At 42.6% G+C, this 17,542-nt stretch overlaps 1 protein-coding gene across 3 annotated transcripts in view; it reads right to left on the reverse strand.

Moving 5' to 3' along the window:
• Window positions 1-17,542, reverse strand: part of UNC13B (unc-13 homolog B) — a 224,037-nt gene that overhangs the window by 137,910 nt on the left and 68,585 nt on the right. For all 3 annotated transcript variants that reach the window (XM_087777597.1, XM_087777596.1, XM_087777595.1), the window contains exons 9-10: window positions 2,707-3,033; window positions 738-828 (exon numbers count right to left, since the gene is read on the reverse strand). In XM_087777597.1, coding sequence (XP_087633723.1) covers window positions 738-828; window positions 2,707-3,033 — 418 coding nt within the window. The remainder of the gene's footprint in view (window positions 1-737; window positions 829-2,706; window positions 3,034-17,542) is intronic.

Here is a 17,542-nt window from a genome sequence, read left to right on the forward strand (position 1 = left end):
TACATTAACTCTGCACTTTGGGTAGTAGGCAATAGTTTATCATCTATAGAATGTGAACACCATATGTTATCTTTCTGTGGGCATACAGATGGATGAAAGTATAAGACTTTTTTTGAAAAAACAACAACTTTCTGGGTCTTAATCGCTGTTTTCTAAAACAAGAGTGTTTATACTGTTGAAGAAAATGTCACAACCTTTTCCTTTTGACTTCCCAAATCAAGATTATTTATTTTTAAATCTTACTTTCATGAGATGGAAATACCAAGACATATTATACACCCACTTTCAATTAGTATATACAAAAATATTTGATGTAAAAGTTTCCCAAGGAACATTTTCACACGACAAATAATACAGATAACTCCTACTAAGCTAACAACCTCTCCTCAAGTTGCCTTCAGAAAAAGTCTTCATTTCGAACAGTTTAACACGAACCATTTAGCCCCAGACATTATTATTACTATTTACAAATTCAGAGCTAATTTCTCTGCTTCTGCATCTTTTCTCATATTGATCTCTAGTTCCACACAAGGATGTTCAAAATGTTTGGTAGAATTAGATAGCTCCAAGACCATCACGACATGCTGCAGTCCTATACAATACATTTGATTAAATTTTTGTCTGCAAAACATCAAAACTGTAGGAGGTGTCTTACAAGGAAGAAGAAATGACACTTTCATCCACAGATCTAAAACCCAGGTAGCACAGAGAAGGAGTGAAGCAATACTCCACCCTACCTCTTGAAGCCGCAGTCGAACTTTGCTAATGGCTCTAATCCAATGGGCTCTTCCTGGAGGGAATGGTGGTGGCTCGTTGTCACCATGGTAGCTTAAAGGCAAGAAACAGAAAATCACTATATGAAAAACACTCAGCTGTAGCATTAAAGATTCAATGTTACACAATGCAACCACAGCTTCAGCTCTGTAAGCTGAAGTAACCAACAGGCTCCGGTCAACACAGCCCTGCACGTGCTCTGGGAAGTGAGAGGCTAAAGCAGAGGTTTCCTTATACGAAGGAACTGTCTTGGAAACTGATGAGCTGAAAGATATAAACTAGGATACAATCCAGCCGCAGGAGTAAGATGATGTTGATGAGAACATCAGGAAATCAGTCCAAGATACTTGATCAAGCCAGTTCAACACGTTAGTATCATAATTGCACACACAAAGAAGCAGATGGAAGGTTTTCCATCACCATCTCTGTTGCAGGTCCCTTCTAACCACTGCCTCTTCCTACTCACCCCTTCTGCTACGAATTTACAGTCCCTCTTCAGTAGAAACGCTGGCAACAGGGCTCAGCTGTGTTTTTCCTCATTCGCTGCACCTTTCTCACTCCACCCCTTCCTACAGCTTTTCAAGAGGGCATGTGCATCTGGCACAAATGCTCCATTTCCGTGCCCCCCAGCACGTTTTACACTCTCTAACCACAGGATACATTGGGACTCTGGTTGCATTCCTTCTTTTGTATGGTGCTGAGGTGTATCACTGAAAGCTTTCCCTGTCTGCAAAGCACCCTGCACTGCTGACGGTATGAAAAAACCCATATCTGCAAGCAATGTGCATCCATGCTACACATCTAGCTCAGGTGCAAGTCTAAGGATCAACATTCAGAGCTCAGTTCCATGCATATTCCATGGAGACAGGAAAGCACTGCCAGAAAGTGGAGAGAAAGGGAGCCAGTGATGCAGGAGCATCCAAGTTAGACGCCTAAATTAGCCTGAAATAGACTATGTGAATAACCTTCCCTGTGAACAAATATAGGCCAGCCATTCTGGGACAAGACTCCTGCTGCTCTGTAAGGAGAAGAGGAAAGTGAGTCAGAGTTTAAAAACAGTTTAACACTTTTTCTGGTCTTGTTTTCCTTTTTTACATCTTTAGTGTAAGGGTTGCCCACACATGAACTGCTGTGGTTAATTCTCTCCTAAAAGCACAGTGACACCAGCTGTACCATCCAAAAGGTACTGACAGGCAGACATCTTTCCATGGATCTAACTCAACCAGATGAAAACAATCCCTCATGCTTTTGAAAATATAACCATATCCACACTAGGGGCTGCAATGACTTGATTACCTCAAGGGAAAAAAGTCACTCCCAAAGTTAAGTAGTGAAATTTTAAATTCCTGAAAGACCCAGCACATTACTCCCCCAAACTTAGCTGAAATACTTTTGAAGACTGTTTTCAATGCTGCTGACAGCTTGGAAAGCCCAAGTGCAAGGACAAGAAAAGCTGCCACAGTGAGTCAGAGCAACATGTCTATTCATATTGTAATTCTACACCCTACAACTACATAAACACTAACTGTAATTGTGGTTGCCTACTACACAAGACAGGAACTAGTACAGCTCTAACCATGACTACGTGTAGTTCTTCATTGCTCACATGTAAGCTTGATCACACATGAGCAATGGAAGCAGCTATCTTTGGGCCAGACTGCATTCATCAAACCACAAACAGAAAATACAGCAAATGAGTTTCAAGGCACTAGCAGACGTTCCTCTTTACCTACATAGCAAACATAGTTTAAGCTTAGCCAATGTCTCATAAATAACTGGTCCTGCACATAAAGATGTTTCACAGATCAGCAACATCAAGGTAGTTGTTAGAGAAGGCTGCAAGAACAATGTACATAATTTGCCCCAGGAAATAGCAGAGAGAGGAATCGCCTTTGAATTGGTTGAAAAGAACTCGGTAATAGTTTCACCTACCTCACTTGGGCTCCTGCATCAATATCCTTGGGCTTCTCAAGTTCCAGAGGTAACTTAACTGCAGAATGGTCTGCACGTTTCTCCTCTGTCTCGCAGACCTTCTCCTCCTCTCCTTTGCTGCGAGGCTGCTCTTGCTCCTTGAGCCATGCCTGACCATCCCTCTGGTAGCTGCCCGAACTGTGGCAGGAATGATTCGACCCTCTTTCCTGGTGATCATCATCTTGCTCAGAGCCATGGGCACTTTCATGGGAATGGTCCAGCTCGCTTAGGTGAGAGCTTCCCTGGCTGACATTACAAGAGGAGCCATATCTACTACTGCCAGCAGGACTATGAGAGAATAAGAAAGTCCATCAGAAAAAAACAGTGGCTTGGAGAAACACAAAGCAATCTGCAGATCTAACAAACTGAGTGGGACACTAAATATTACTGAAAAGACATGTTATGAAGTTATATTTAACTATTATGCTCCCTGAACTAGACCTAGACTTCTGAACCTCAAAACTTTGGTAGGCGTTAGAATACTTCATACACAGCCTACCAGTATATAGACCAGTGTATAGTATATGAGTTACAACAGCCTTTCTAGCGCCAGCTGACTACTTCTTCACCTTACATCAGCTAGAAACTGCCAGTGAAGATATTCTAATAACTAGACAGGAATCAGAATGGAGACATAGCAATTCAGAGTGGAAGTGTTTCTGTCTTCTGCAGTTTCACTGCAGCTACGGTCTTTACCATGACCATTTAAGCTGATTATTGTTAAGAAGTACAGTTAACTTGAAGTTAACTTTATTTTTATATATATTGTACATTTATGATAAAGTACATTGCAGTCAAGATTAAGGTTGTCAAGACTATCAACTTAAAACCTTTCACAAAAGTAGAGCAACTGTTCAAAGGGAAGCCACGTCTCACTCCAACAGACCTTTTTCAAGACTTTAATTTATATAAAAAACCAATGCCACTGGGGCGTGATCTCTGTGATTCAAGACACCACTTCCAGGACTGAAATCCTAGAATCCTCACACAAAATACAGTGGATGGAAATTTCTCATGCAGTCAGGAAAACTACAGCCAAGAATTAAGCAGCACTAACAACGCTTAATGGAGATGGAGAATTTGAAGCCAGACAGGAAGTTTTGGGAGTGCAGTGTTGCAACTGTACGATCAGAGGCACAAGTTTCACTTACATCACACAGAGATACAAGTTTAGCAAGTCTCTGTTTTGATTTTTGAGGGCAATTGCAACTTAACACATCCACAGGACTGAATACAGACGCACGAAATACTGATACCTTCCTTTAGTGGCTTTCCTAACTGCATGAAATAACCTTTGCAGAGATTTTAGGAAGAGCAAGCATTAGAATACCTTCACTGATATCTCTGATAATGTTTTAAAATCTTCAATAACGTGAAATGAACCTAATTAGTTCTATAATATATCAGCAGTAAGTTAAATATCTCTCTAAAATTAAAAGCCTTTACCTTGCATTTTGAAAACAAAATGCTCATTCCTTCCAATACATTCTGCCCACTGTTACTTTTTTCTTAGCAAATACAGCATAATTATCACTCAACATGAAAGCAAAGTGAATTGTATGCAGCAGAATTAACGCACAAGGGATATAACTTCTGAAAGGCTAATGAAATCAGCACTAAAAGCATCTCATTCAGTGGGACACAGTATAAGAACAGGGGAAATACAATTACACTGACAGAAAAGAGAATGGAAAAAGGTGAGAAAATGGTCTAAGGGCTTGTACGTAACTAGTGACTGCAGTCTGCCACGTCCTCTGTGACAGCCATCAGTAATACTGCAAACACTTGACAACAAATAGGGGATAGACTGAGCTACAAACATCAGACACTAAGGCCAATATCTACTGCTGCAGTATTGCATTATAAATGGTCAAAAACTTCAAACCATTTATTATGCCTCATTTGTAACTAGCCTTTTCTCATTCGGTTGTTCCACGCTATTCAGATCTGTAGCCTGTGTGCTAGGATGAAGCACTGACTCATTAGGAGCGGAATCAAGCTCAGTTTCTTTCAGTTCAGGCTCATCTGGTGCGTGCTCTTCTGCCTGGTCTTCCTTCTGCAATTCACCTGAAATCACGCTCTGTTGATCTTCTGACTCTTTATCAAACTTCTCTCCCAGCTCTTTGTGGGATGCATCAACACCGCTCGCACCAGATGGTTCTTCAGAAAGTTCATTGTCTACAGTGTCAGGCTGCTTTGAAGACAAGTTTACTTCTATATTTGCATCAGTCAGTTGATCTGAGACTGCAGATTTTGAGTTTTCATCTGAACTGACTGTTCCTAACACCTTGTCATCTGGTTTTGACAAAGCCTGTGGTGGTACATGTGGTTCCCTTTTGGCAGAGGTCTCCCTGTTGTCTTTTTGCCAGGGAAAGGAGAAGTCTAGCTTTTTCCCAAATACTGCTCCTTGGGCACTCTCTGGCTTACTCACCTTTTCTTCACTACCTCCTTCAAACAGAGTCGAAGAAAGTTTCTTAAAGCTGGACATGAGGCCCTGATCTGCTCCTGCTTTATTAACAGAAGGTGGCTGCTGAGAGAAGAATGACCCAAATGGCTTTCCACTGTCAGCAGATGACATAAAGCTGAATTTTGGCAAACTGGGCATGCTTGGTATTTCAAAGACCATTTTACTACTGTTTGCATCTGGAGGAACGTTATCAGGTTTACCCTGTCTCTTAAAGCCACATTTGGAAGCAATCCCTTCTGCAGGCACCTCATCAATCACTAAATGTTTCTCCTGTTCAACGGTTTGCTGTTGTACCTCGCTTGTCTTCTCTTCACCCAGCTGCAGCAGGTGAGCACTGGGCTCATCAGCTGGAGCTGTGGGTTCTCTACCACTACTACTGATCATGTCCTGCTGATCGATACCAGCATTGGCCTGATCCCCTGTAACAGCGGGCTCTGATTCAAGTGTAGCACTCTCATTCAACTGGGAAAGGTTTGTGTCTGCCTCAGTAGGTGGGGCTTCCCTTTCCAGTTCAAGCCCATCAGAAGAGCCAGTCTGAAGGATGTCAACGGCTGCCTTGTCTGTAGAAGCAGCTTGTTCCTCTGTTACAGGTGAAGATCCCACATCTGGTTGGCACATGTTTACATCAGTCTGGTCAGTGGCCTCGGCCTGCACTGTATCAACTGCATTACTGAGATCAGGTTGGCATGGCTTAGTATCTGCCATCTCAGAGGGCTGTGCATCATTATCCAACTGCAGAACCTTGAGGGCTTGATTTTCACTAGAGACTGCTGTTTCTGGACCGATCCTCGAAGGTTCCTCTTTACAGGTTTCTGAGTTCCTATTTTCCTCCGTTTCTGTTTTCATAGGAGACTCCTTTGTGGAGTTCTCTTCTGCTGGAACAGGTAATATATCCTCCTTCAGAGAGCTCGTGACATCTCTTTTAGACTCTCTGGCTGCAGATATATTTTCTGTCTCCCTAGAGTCTTTTGCTGGAACAGACCCAGTGACATCTTTCACACTACTGCTTTGAGGTTTAGGGGTTGATTTTGGAGGCATCTCTTTTGGAGATTCTTTTGGACCTTTGAAGATGTCAAAGAGATCACTTGTGAAAGCTGGTCCTGGGCCACTTGGGAGGGATGGGAAACCAAAGAAAGAGGAGCTTTTCTTCTGTGCAGTAGGAGGCGCAGTAGCTTGAGGTTGGGAAAAGAAACCAGATAATGTTTTGGGCGGTTTCATTTTTGTCATGAAACTTGAAAACATTTCAACTGAAGAATCCAGTACCGATTTATCACTCTCAGATTCCTTAGGTTTGTTTTGCAAATTAGACGCCTCTGGCATTTTAGAAGGAGAACGTAGCTCTTGTACCCGTTGTAACCTATCACCAAGTGTTTGTTCAGGTAATTTATGTTCTGGCAACTCATGTTGTACACGTACTTCTTCAGAGACTGCTTCATTTTTTACGTTGCTCGTAATATTTAAGTCATTTAGACTCTGGGAATCCTTTTTATCATCTAAGGCCACGCTATAATCTTTATTTTCAGAAGCTTGTTCTTTTGAAGAATAAGGCTCTTTATCAATAGGCAATGTAACACTGTCCATTTTCCCTGTGTTACCCAAAGCATCTTCTTCTGCCCCTAAGGAAACAGTCTGTTGGCCCTGAGAATCCCCCTGCACACCGGGAGCCTGAAGGCAAGGACCAGAAGCAGCTGAATTGGTGACTGCAGCGTCATCGGTCTGCGGAAGCTTCTCTAAGTCGCTCTCTTCAGCTACCTCAGCAACACTTTCCACATTTTCCACTGCCAGCGCTTCTGATTTATTTTCTGGGATCGTGAGGTTATTAGACATTTGTTTGCCAGTCACTGCTGCCATAATATCATCCACTTCTTTTTTATTGTCTGCATCTTGTTGCCTGGCAGAACTGCTAATTTTGACACCAGAGACGGTGGAAATACTTTGCTTCATATACGGCTTAGTGTTCACTGGTTTATCTGGTTTTGTATTATTCTCCTGTCCTGGAGCGGTTTGTGGCTTTTCATCCAAAAAGGACGTCAAATTGAAGAAGCTAAAGCTAGTACTTCTTTGAGGCATGTTCTTCTCAGCAGATGGACCGCTGGAGAAGAAGGAGGGCAGATGAAACAGCCCCTCTGTTTCTTGCTGCTTCCCACTAGCAGGAGCTGTAGCAGGTGCTGAAGGCTTTGGTTCATCTGATCCAGTAAAGAAGGAGAATATGCTCCTACTGGCTGGCTGTGATTTCGAAGCAGTGATATCAGAAAAGCTGAACGGCAAACTGAAACCCGACTCTTTGGGTGTCTGATCTGGCTTTGGTTTTGCCTGATTAACTGTGCCTCCTAAACGATTTCCTCCTTGCTGCTTTGGTGCAACCGAGGGCACGCTGCTTTGCTGCACAGCTGACGGACTCAACTGGCTTACTTTGGGACCCACTCCCATTGGCTTCTGTGAGGCATTTCCAGGAGGCACTTTTTTACTCTCAGGAGACTCCTCCTCAGCTTTTCTGTTTCGTTGTTCCATTGTCACACTAGGGCTAGGGGAGACCTGCCTCTCCTTGCCTTCTGTTCTCGCCCCTTCCTTAGGGGTGGAGGACAGATCTGCCATACTGGCACTCTGAAGACCTCCAGACTTCTCAGTTTGTTGTCTCAACTCAGCCACAGTTCTGCTGTTGGGTTTTGGCAGAGTTGTAGTACTTGGGGTTGGTTGAGAAGACACAGCCTCCACTTTGAAGAGATCTCCAAGGGATCCAAATAATGATGAGATGCTGGAGGTTTCTTTCTGTTCTGGCTGTATCACCTTTTCTGGTTTATCACTTCGACTTTTTTCCAAATCTGATGATGGCTGTGGTGCTTTGCTTACTTGTGTTTTAAAGAAGTCAAAAAATCCAGAAGCTTGGGGTTTGTTGGCAGTTGAGCTTGCAGGAGAATCTTCTCCAAGACTGAACAATTTCAGAGCACTTTTAAATAACGTCTCCTCAGGCTCCGTGGCTGGGTGGCTCTGATTTGGCTGTGACTGATTGGGTTCATTAATACTTGCATGCCCTTCAAGATGCCTGGAAGCCAGTGTTGCTTTAGCAGGTCTCTCTTCTCGTATGGGCCTGCCATCTGGAGCAGCTTGGCTCAGTTGAGAAGGAGACTTTGTTAATCCTTTCTTTTTAACATGGATGTTTTCATTCTGATTTAATTCTGGCTTTTCACTTCTACCAGCCTCCAAATTGAGTTCTGATGAAGTACTACTTCTTGGTTCTGATGTAACAGGAAGCTTTTGCCCTGCTCGTGCCTCATCTAATTTCCTATTTGGTGCAAGTGATAAAACATCAGTTTTATTTTCAGATGATTTTAACTGTGTGTCTGTTCTCTTCAAGGCAGAGTCTTCTGATGCCTCAGGGTCAGGACCTGAAGACTTTCCAATCAGTCCACCCAAAGCAGAAAAGAGAGAGCTAACTTTGTTCACTGGTGTTTTCTTATCTTCCTCAGTCTTTTTTGCTTCTGCTACTCTTTCAGTCGATGCCACAGTTTCTTCAGCTTTAGGAGTAGACTGAAACAGATGGAAACCAAAGAATCCTGATGACCCACTCCCAGTAGTTGTCACAGAGACAGCCTTATCCAGTTCCTTGGTGTTGCCTTCCTTACTCAGCGATTTATCGAAAGCCGCTCTGGAATGTGTTCTGAGATCAAGGGTTAGCGGAGACTCCTCTGAATAATTCAGGATTTCCTTTTCAGGCCTAAAATCTACTTTGAGTTTTTGAAGTTTATAACCTGAGAAGTCTAATGGTTGCTCTCTCTGATAATAAATAGACTCTTCAAACATTTGTGAAAAAGTCTCCAAATTCATGTTCATTAGCTGGTCGCTCCTCTGCAAAGCTACTGACAAATCCAGAGGCTTATTTGTTGTATAATCATCTAAAGACTCTTCTTCAGCAAACCAAAACAGCTCATCTTCACTGCCAAGAGGGACTTTAAACCCACAAACAGCAATTGTGTTGTCTTCTAGCACAGCTCTTGGAATGGAATCCATCTGAAAATTATAATCCCAGAAGTCCAGGTAGGAATATGTTTCGGGAGCACACACGTAGACATACTGTCCAGTGGGATCAGTGAGCAGCGAATACACATACTGGCTATCACTGTACATGTAGTACCCACAATCACCATCTTCTGATGGCCACCATATACCCTGCTCAAGCATCATTAGCCACTCCTGATACTCCTGGCTATAGGATGAGTAGATAAAGTTCTCATCCATACTTAAAGTCTCTTGGTCAATTAGAGTCCACATAGTTCCATCACAGCCAGAGGAGTAGCTTAAATCCATGGGCAACTCTTCTGAGTAACTGCCATCTCTTTCAAAGTTACCATAGCTTTCACTGAGAGAATTAGCAGTCCACGCATCGTTTTCTTCTGAACAGACATCTTGAAACATTAACTGGTCCAACGACTCATATGACATCACACTTAAATCTAAACTCTGTCCATCAAAATTAGCATTAGTCTGCCAATCCATTACATTTGCGTTTCCATCCTTTTTACAGAGATTCACTACCGTATCGTTTGCAGGCCAGCCCAAGAACTGAGGAGGCAGAACAGAGTTCTGGTTTAACACGTAGTAAACTGGTACTGCCATTTCATGAGTGTCAGCCAGTTCCCCCACTTCATATTCCCATTCAAAGCTAGAATGGCTTCTTGTTTCCTGATAAGCTGAGTACTGCTCTGTAAGGTTACAGCTTTTATTAGTCAAATTGAGAAATTCATTTGATCCTTTGTTTAAAATAGTTGGAAAACCTCTAGGCTCTGCATCCTGATAGGGGATATGCCTACCATTTACAGGCTTTCCAGATAAGTCCTGTACCTTGTCTTGAGGATTTAGAGCATGAGGGAACACAGGATGCACGCAGTGGGGAACATGGGACTCAGCTGTTTTATTTATTCTTGCACTGGACAGGTGGTCAGTAGTTTTGGAAGATTCCGTTGTTTTCACATTATCCAGTTTCTCCTTTGATTTGGGCAGGAGATTTTTTAAGAAGCTGGAAGCTTCCTGCTTTTCTGCAGTGCTGCTTTGAGTGTCAGAAGCCATTCCTGAGTTGCTGGGTTTTGTCTCCGAGCTAGAATCCTCACCTCTATCAAAAAGCTTCATGAAGCCTAGAGAGTTTGTTTTCACCTTCTCTTGCTTACATTCAGACAAGTTTTCACTTGAAGCAAATTTAAATAAACCAGAAAATAATCCAGGAGAAGTGCTTTTCTGGCTATCACTCTCATTTTTAACAGTCAAGTCTTGATTATTGGCTCTGTTTTCATTGGAAGAAATGCGAAGAAACCCAGACAGAAAACCTGGTGTGTTCTTCTTCCGCGTATCATCTGCGCTTGCAGCTTCTGGCACTCTGGCTGAAGAGATGGATTCAACTGAGCTGTCACTTAAGTCTGACGCATTTAGTCCTTCTCTTGTCAATCCTCCTTTTACATTTCCAGGTTCTTCCTGAGTACTCTTAGTTCTCTGCTGCTCTCCTGCAGCCTGAAAGGTAGCAGAGGCACTCTCCTGGTGTTTTTTTCTATTTACTTGGGCACTAGATGGGTTTTCTTTATTCATGTTTTTTGTTTGTTCAAGTTCCTCTTTATGGTTTGATAAATTTGGAACAGACCTAGATTTTAATGAAATGGCATTTTCTGAATGAATGTTTTTGTCTTCAAGAGAAGAAATGCCACTAGAACTCTGATGACTTCTTTGGCTCTGTGAAGGTGCTAGATTTTCTGCAGAAGAAAATTTAAACAACGAAGGAATAAAGCCTCCTTTCTCATCCATATGTTCCTGCTTTTCCGAAAAACCCAACCCACTGAAAAAAGGAAATTTCCCAGTGAAAGGAAATGAGTGTTCTTCATTTGATGAACTATTTTGTCTTATATCCTCCTCAGACTTATGGCCTTTAAAAAGCCCAGATGTACTTTCTTTCTGCCCTTGTTCAGCAGAAGGAAGCAACAATTGACTGAAAGACTTTTTAATTGGACTGAAAAAGCTTTCAGATGATGTGCCCTGATCTTGAGGCTGTGAATTAAGTTCCACATTACCTCTGTTTTGCTTGTTTCCCAGTCCATGACCTGTGGTATGCTGATCCCCTAAGTGATTTGCAGGATGCTGCTCCCTGGCAGTGGGCGCACCCTCTTTCACAGTGGCATCTGGTTGATTCATAACATGATGCAAATCTGACTGCTTCTGTGGCACATCCTGCTGCTTGGGAGCCAAGAGACCATCAAAATTGGCTTTCAGACTGAAGGAACTGACTGAGTTTGTGAGCCTGCCAAAGATTGAAGACACAGAAGTGCTATTTGCGTTCACCTCTGCCTCGCTTCTAGTCTCACTTGGCCTTATCTCCGGAACAACGCTGCTGGTCCTGGCTGCCATCTTTCCAGATGGCGTCTCACTTCTGTTTGCCTCATCAGCTTTCACAGCACGGCTGTCCTGCTTGGTGTGCTCTTCTTTTATGACTTCTTGTTTTGGCACTTCCTTCTCAGAGAAGATCTTTAAAGGATTAAACATGCCTAGAACAGAACTCATAACTGAATGTTGGTTCTGCTGGCTGCTGGCAGTAGTTCCTTGTGATTGCTGGAGATGATGTGGTGTGGAAGCCTTACTGTCCATCTCAGTGGTTTCTGGCTTGTTGGAGTTTATGTTCTGGGCTTTTTTATCAGCACTCACCTGGGATGGTAGCAAAGACTGAATGGAGAACTTGGTGTCAGCTTTATTATCTGCCGTCACTCCAGAAAATGAACTCTCGCTGTTGGACTTACTAGAAAATACATTTGAGATTCCACTTTCTGATGAGTTTCTGGTTTCTGTTTTCTCTGGAGTGGAAGAAACAAGTTTTTCAACAGAGGCTGTGAGCTGCCTTGTGCTTGACCCCACCTTTTCAGTGAAAGAACTGAACAGGGAATTCACTGTATTCTTCACACCTGACAAGTCTGGGAGAGATTCAGATTTGCCCTTGGTGCTCTCCTCTGCCGCAGGTTGTTTGGTCTGTTCAGACTTCCTGCCTTCTACTGAATTATCAGCATTATCCTGCTTCAGTGGCATGCTCTCAACAGTTTTTCTGGTCTCTGGCAACGTACCAAATTTGCTGATTTCTTCCTCCTTTTCAGCCAAGTATTCTGAAACTGATTCTACCAGACACTGAAGTTCATCCATCGTGTCTACATACTCCTCGCTGGGTTCTTGAACAGGAGACAGTGTTAAGTCTTGCATAGAATGACCATGCTTGCTCCCTTTAGTCTTGTGGTTTTTATCACAGCTAGCCTTTAACTGGGAGCCCAGATTTGCAGGGTAATTAACAGTGAAGTCTCTCAAATGGCTGATGTCAGAATCACACCATGTTTGAGAAAGCATAGCCAGTTCCTCCATTTCATCCTCTGAAACAGGCGAGTACTGGAACTCATCAGAAGCACTGCTGTCGAATTCCTCAAGGACATCCACGGGCACAAAAGTGTTATCTGGCATCCCTATGAGTTTCATGTCTTCACTGTTACTGAGGTGAAGTGAGCCCTCATGGTTTACTCCCTGCTTGTTGGGCAACTTGCCGCTTTTAACCAGTAAGCCATTCTTGTATGGACGCAGGTTGGGATAAGCAGGTAACCGTTCCTTACTTCCACAGCTATTGGTATATTTTCCAGTTCTACTATATACTGGGAAATCATCATTAGGTTCAGAACAAGTTGCCACACTATTGAAATAAACTGTTTTCTCCCTAGGCAACTGCAGACCTTCATTACTTTGCAGGCTTATTTGTTCACTCTCTTCAAAATTGTATCGCAGCTTCTTTTTCCTTCTCCGATCTATTGTATCATATTCCTGAGGATACCTAGGGACATCTACAGACCCTGACTCCACACACACATTTTGGCAGCACCTTGATCTCTCGCAGTGATTGAAATTTTCTCTTTTTGAGAGAGTTTGCATCTTTTTTATGTTTGTTTCCTGCCAACTTCTATTTTTATGACTCTTTTCTAAGAATTCCTCTATTAGCAGTTTTCCTAGCTCTTCATAGTTACTCTCCTGTTCTTCTTCTCCATCTTCAGAGTTAAATGGAATGATCCTGACTCTTTCATTTCTAGCTAGAGATCCTTGTCTAAGACAAGAAATAAAAGGGGTGGGAGGGAAAGGAAGAGAAGCAGCAAAAAAAATAGGAAGGGGAAAAGAACAGTTTTAAAAAAAAAGCTCTAGAAAGGACAGAAAAAATAGTGCATTAAATAAAGGAAATTTAAAATGAGAAACATCCAGAGATAACAAAACTGAAAACCTGCCAATCTACCATGATTACATGTCAATCAAATAGTCAAAAAAAGCAGCATGGGTTATGATATTCCACCAGTTACAGTTGCACAAAATTTAGAAATGCCTGTTTGAAGGAGAACAGCTTTTTGCGATCAAGTGAGGGCACACAGCCTTGGCTGTACCAGTACTCTGCTGTTACTTTTTTAGGCATGCTGAAAAAAGTCACTTATTACAGTAACAGGACTACTTTGAGATACAGTGCCCACGCACACCATTCCACTATGCTGTGCGTGCATTTTGGTCACTCTAGGCTGCAGACTTTGTTTTAGCAGTATTCACAAAGCACACAGGCACTTTGGTTGTCCCAAGGGTGGCTACAGAGCAGAGACTGCATGCAAAGACTCAGGAGCCAGTGGACTCCAGGGACGTGGGGACAGGGGATAAAATGCAAACTGTGCACACCGGCAACACAAGGAGTTCCAGCTACTCCACCGCTCCTCTTTGCTAGGAGGGCTCTTAATGCAGCTAATACCCTCAGGGGGCTCCTCCTAACACAAAATGAAGATCCTTTGAGCTGTTACTGGATAAGAAGGCAAAATAAAACATTGGCGATGGATATTAGCCCATCGTAAGCCCAAGATGCTTTTCAGGATCAGTACTTCCTATTTATAATGCATCTAAACAGATCCAGCAATCTGTACTTGTCCATTGTGGGAGAATGGATTAAAGCAGCTAGTGTTTTGCTATCGAACAATCTGAAGCTTCCTAGAAACCCAAGTAAATGACCCTTGGGATTTTGCGATTAATTCCTAGCCCTTGATCAGAAGGATTATCTCAATTGCTCAGCAACTGGAAGGCTAGTAGCAAGAAAGCTTCCTCTTTATCTAAATCTCACAAGAAGAGTTCCTGCCAGCCTACATAAAAATGAACAGGCAGAAAGTGGATGTAAAAAAATCAAAATGCTCATCTGAAAGATGCACTGCAGCTTTGTCTCACATCATTCATTGTTGAGAACTCAGGAGCATGAGGGCACGCATGCCCTGACCCCGTAAGAGCAGGGCAAGAGAAGGGAAAGGGGAAAGGGCGCTCGGGCCTTGTATGGATACTGCTAATACAGGAGTCTTCACCTTGAGAGTTGCCTGGGGCACCCCAATATAAGATACAGAAGGGATAGCCCTGAAAGAGAAATAGGTCATTGGATTTTCATTACTGCTGGTTTAGAGCTTCATTTCCACCAGTATTAGCTGACTTACATTAATTGGAAAGATACTCATTACTTTAAATGAGCCCTGTTGTACACAGTTTAGAACACTTACTACACTTCTTGCTTGCAATTTTAAGCCAGTAATTGAAATAATTTTCTTAAAAAAGCTAATGAAATTTAAAAGACTCCCAGGGCAACCATAGTTACTGGATCAAGCCCTTCCAAATCTCAGTTGGAAGCAATGGGAGCTACATGAATGCCTGAAGAGCCATTAGCTGTAAATGCTGAACCAACAATTGACTAATTTAGGCATGAAGGAAATTACTTTTCTTTCTAATTGAGCTCCTCCTCCCCGTAAGTGTTTCCCCTGCTATTCTACAAAGCATTCTTTTTACTAGAAATAAAGCAATGACAAAAAAATCCAACACCTGAGAGGAGAAAAAGATGACAACATCAGTCCAGCATTAAACTACCACAGATCTGCAATACAGCCAAGGCCAACAGCGAGTATCAGCTGAAATGTATCACAAGACCACTTCACGGCAGCAACAGCAGGGAGACAGGCACAGAGGCTGCAAAGAAGTTAACCCACCTATCGGACAGATCTAGAGAGCGCCTGCTCTCTAGCGAGCACTGGCGGCTTGTCATTTGACTAGACTCTGATGTGGACTCTAGGTCAGTTCGGCCACTCACAGTGGAATCTATGCTATCATATCGCCTTGGAAGTAAACAGAGCGAGAGCAGGGAGACATGGAGGACACATGGTTACACAAAATGAACACTGCAAAGAAAATTTAGTGGTTAAAAAAAAAAAAAAAAAAACAATAATCCGAGGGGAAGACGTGTGCTATCCTGAAGCCAAGCTGGCTGTTGGCAGCAAAACACACTCCAAGGACAAATAAGAATACTACTTGTCATCCTTAGGGGAGGGGGGAATAAAATACATGTACTTCTATCAAAGGAACACAATGACATGTAACAAGTGATAAAGAGGATCAGAACTTTTCCAGCCAAACCTAAATGCTGTTAGAAAAAAACCCAGCTGTTAGTACAGCCAGTTTCAACCGAAGCATTTTGGCATAGACAGCTTTTTGCCCAATTCAAGACAGGTTCTAGCAGAACCCTGTCCGGTGTCTCTGGGTCTGCCCAGGACAGCTCCTAGAAGCCGTCATTTCCTGAGGAATTGCCAGCTGCACTCTGCCAGGAACACTGATTTCAGGCTGCCTGGTCCACTGCACTCAGAGCTGCTAGGAGCAAAAGTCAAACACAATTTGGCTTTGCAATACTCAGCTACCACTGTGTTTTGAAAATATTTAAGATCTACCCACGTGCTTCTTTTCAGCCAGCTCTCATTAGAAATACCTTTCTGGTAAGAAAGAGAATCCCACGTAGCTTCTTTGGAAAGCTTATTTGCATCTTCTAAGTCTTAAGATTAAATTCATAGCAAAAAATCTTTCTGGGCATGTGGACAATGCACAGGGGAACAGGAATGCTCAGAGGGAATCAATCACCATCTAGGATTTTCCTGGACTGAAAGTCATTTTAGACCAGACCAGACTACAAAGCTCGTAGTTTTTAAGTAAATGTTATCAGTCCAGATCCTTTCATATCAATACCTTCAGGAAACCAGAAAAAAATATACATATTCCATCTTGTTATTCTTTAACAATTTAGACCAGAAGTGCTTCTTTGGAAGGTGTTATAAACACATTTATCCATTAGACCCAGTTAGAAGTTCACACACCCCCTGCCTCCAAGCAAGGCGAGCCATGTACCCTTGTATTGTCAACACCACCCCAACAAGTCACGTAACTGCAAAAACATCCCGCCACCACTGGCTGCCCCAGGCTGGGGGCCCAATACCACTGTTCAGCTTTGCTTTCCATGAAGAAAAAGCTTCAGCTCATCTTCCCAGACTCTCAGTAAGATCTTCAGCAATTTTACCACTGCAAACCAGCAGTACAGAACAGCATGGGAAAGGGAGCAACTTGCTTATATCAGACATTTAATAGACTAGGAAAAGAGCACTAGGAATGACATGTCACACTGCAGTAAATGCATTTTGTTGGCACATTTGCCTCTGCTGCTTGAAATCTCAATACCAGTAATGACATTAAATGTTATCATTAAACTTCAGCTTTTACCATTAAGGACCATAAGGCAAAAAAAGAGTAAAACGTAGCCTCAGCCATACACCTGTGAGGGCAACTGAATTCAGGTTCAGCCTTCAGGAAACAAGAACATTCTTACCAAGGGGGGTGAGGTAGAACACATCAGTTATAATAAACATAAAACCCTGCACCTCTAACTGTGACAGACTATGAGCAATTGCCTCTTCCTTCCACACCGAAGGCAGAAGAAGCAGCATGGCCTGTCCTACACACCCACTATTACCAAGTTGACCAGCACTGTCCAAGTTCTTCTGCTTTCCCCTTACACTTAACTCATCCTTTATCTGAAACAGTGGTTTTATAAAGTTTCCACAGTTCCCAGTTCACAGTCATTGATCCTGGTAAGTTAATGCTGTAATGCTTAATACTTAAAAAAGATAAAAGCAGTTGTGAAACTATTGATTTATGGTCAAAAAGCTAATTTAGAGCAAGTAAACTATCTTTCTTACAGCTCAAAGGAAACCAAAAGAGAAAACACACTATTCCACAGTGCTACATGATAACCAAAAAGAAGAAAACCTAATTGGTTACAGACTTTCTTCTTGAATATGCTGTTTTGCCAGAGCTAATAGAAGAGGGGCTAATCTGAAACAGAAAAATGTGCCCCAAGAAAGAAATTCCTAACAGGATAACTCTGCTAGACCATGTTTCACTGGCTTGGGAGGCACACCCATGCAATGGTACCAGACCAACCAACTACCAAGTGCT

Source organism: Nipponia nippon, unplaced genomic scaffold, assembly GCF_047370975.1.
Source record: "Nipponia nippon isolate SJK-2023a ecotype South Korea unplaced genomic scaffold, ASM4737097v1 scaffold_40, whole genome shotgun sequence".
In the NCBI taxonomy this organism is placed as follows: Eukaryota; Metazoa; Chordata; class Aves; order Pelecaniformes; family Threskiornithidae; genus Nipponia; species Nipponia nippon.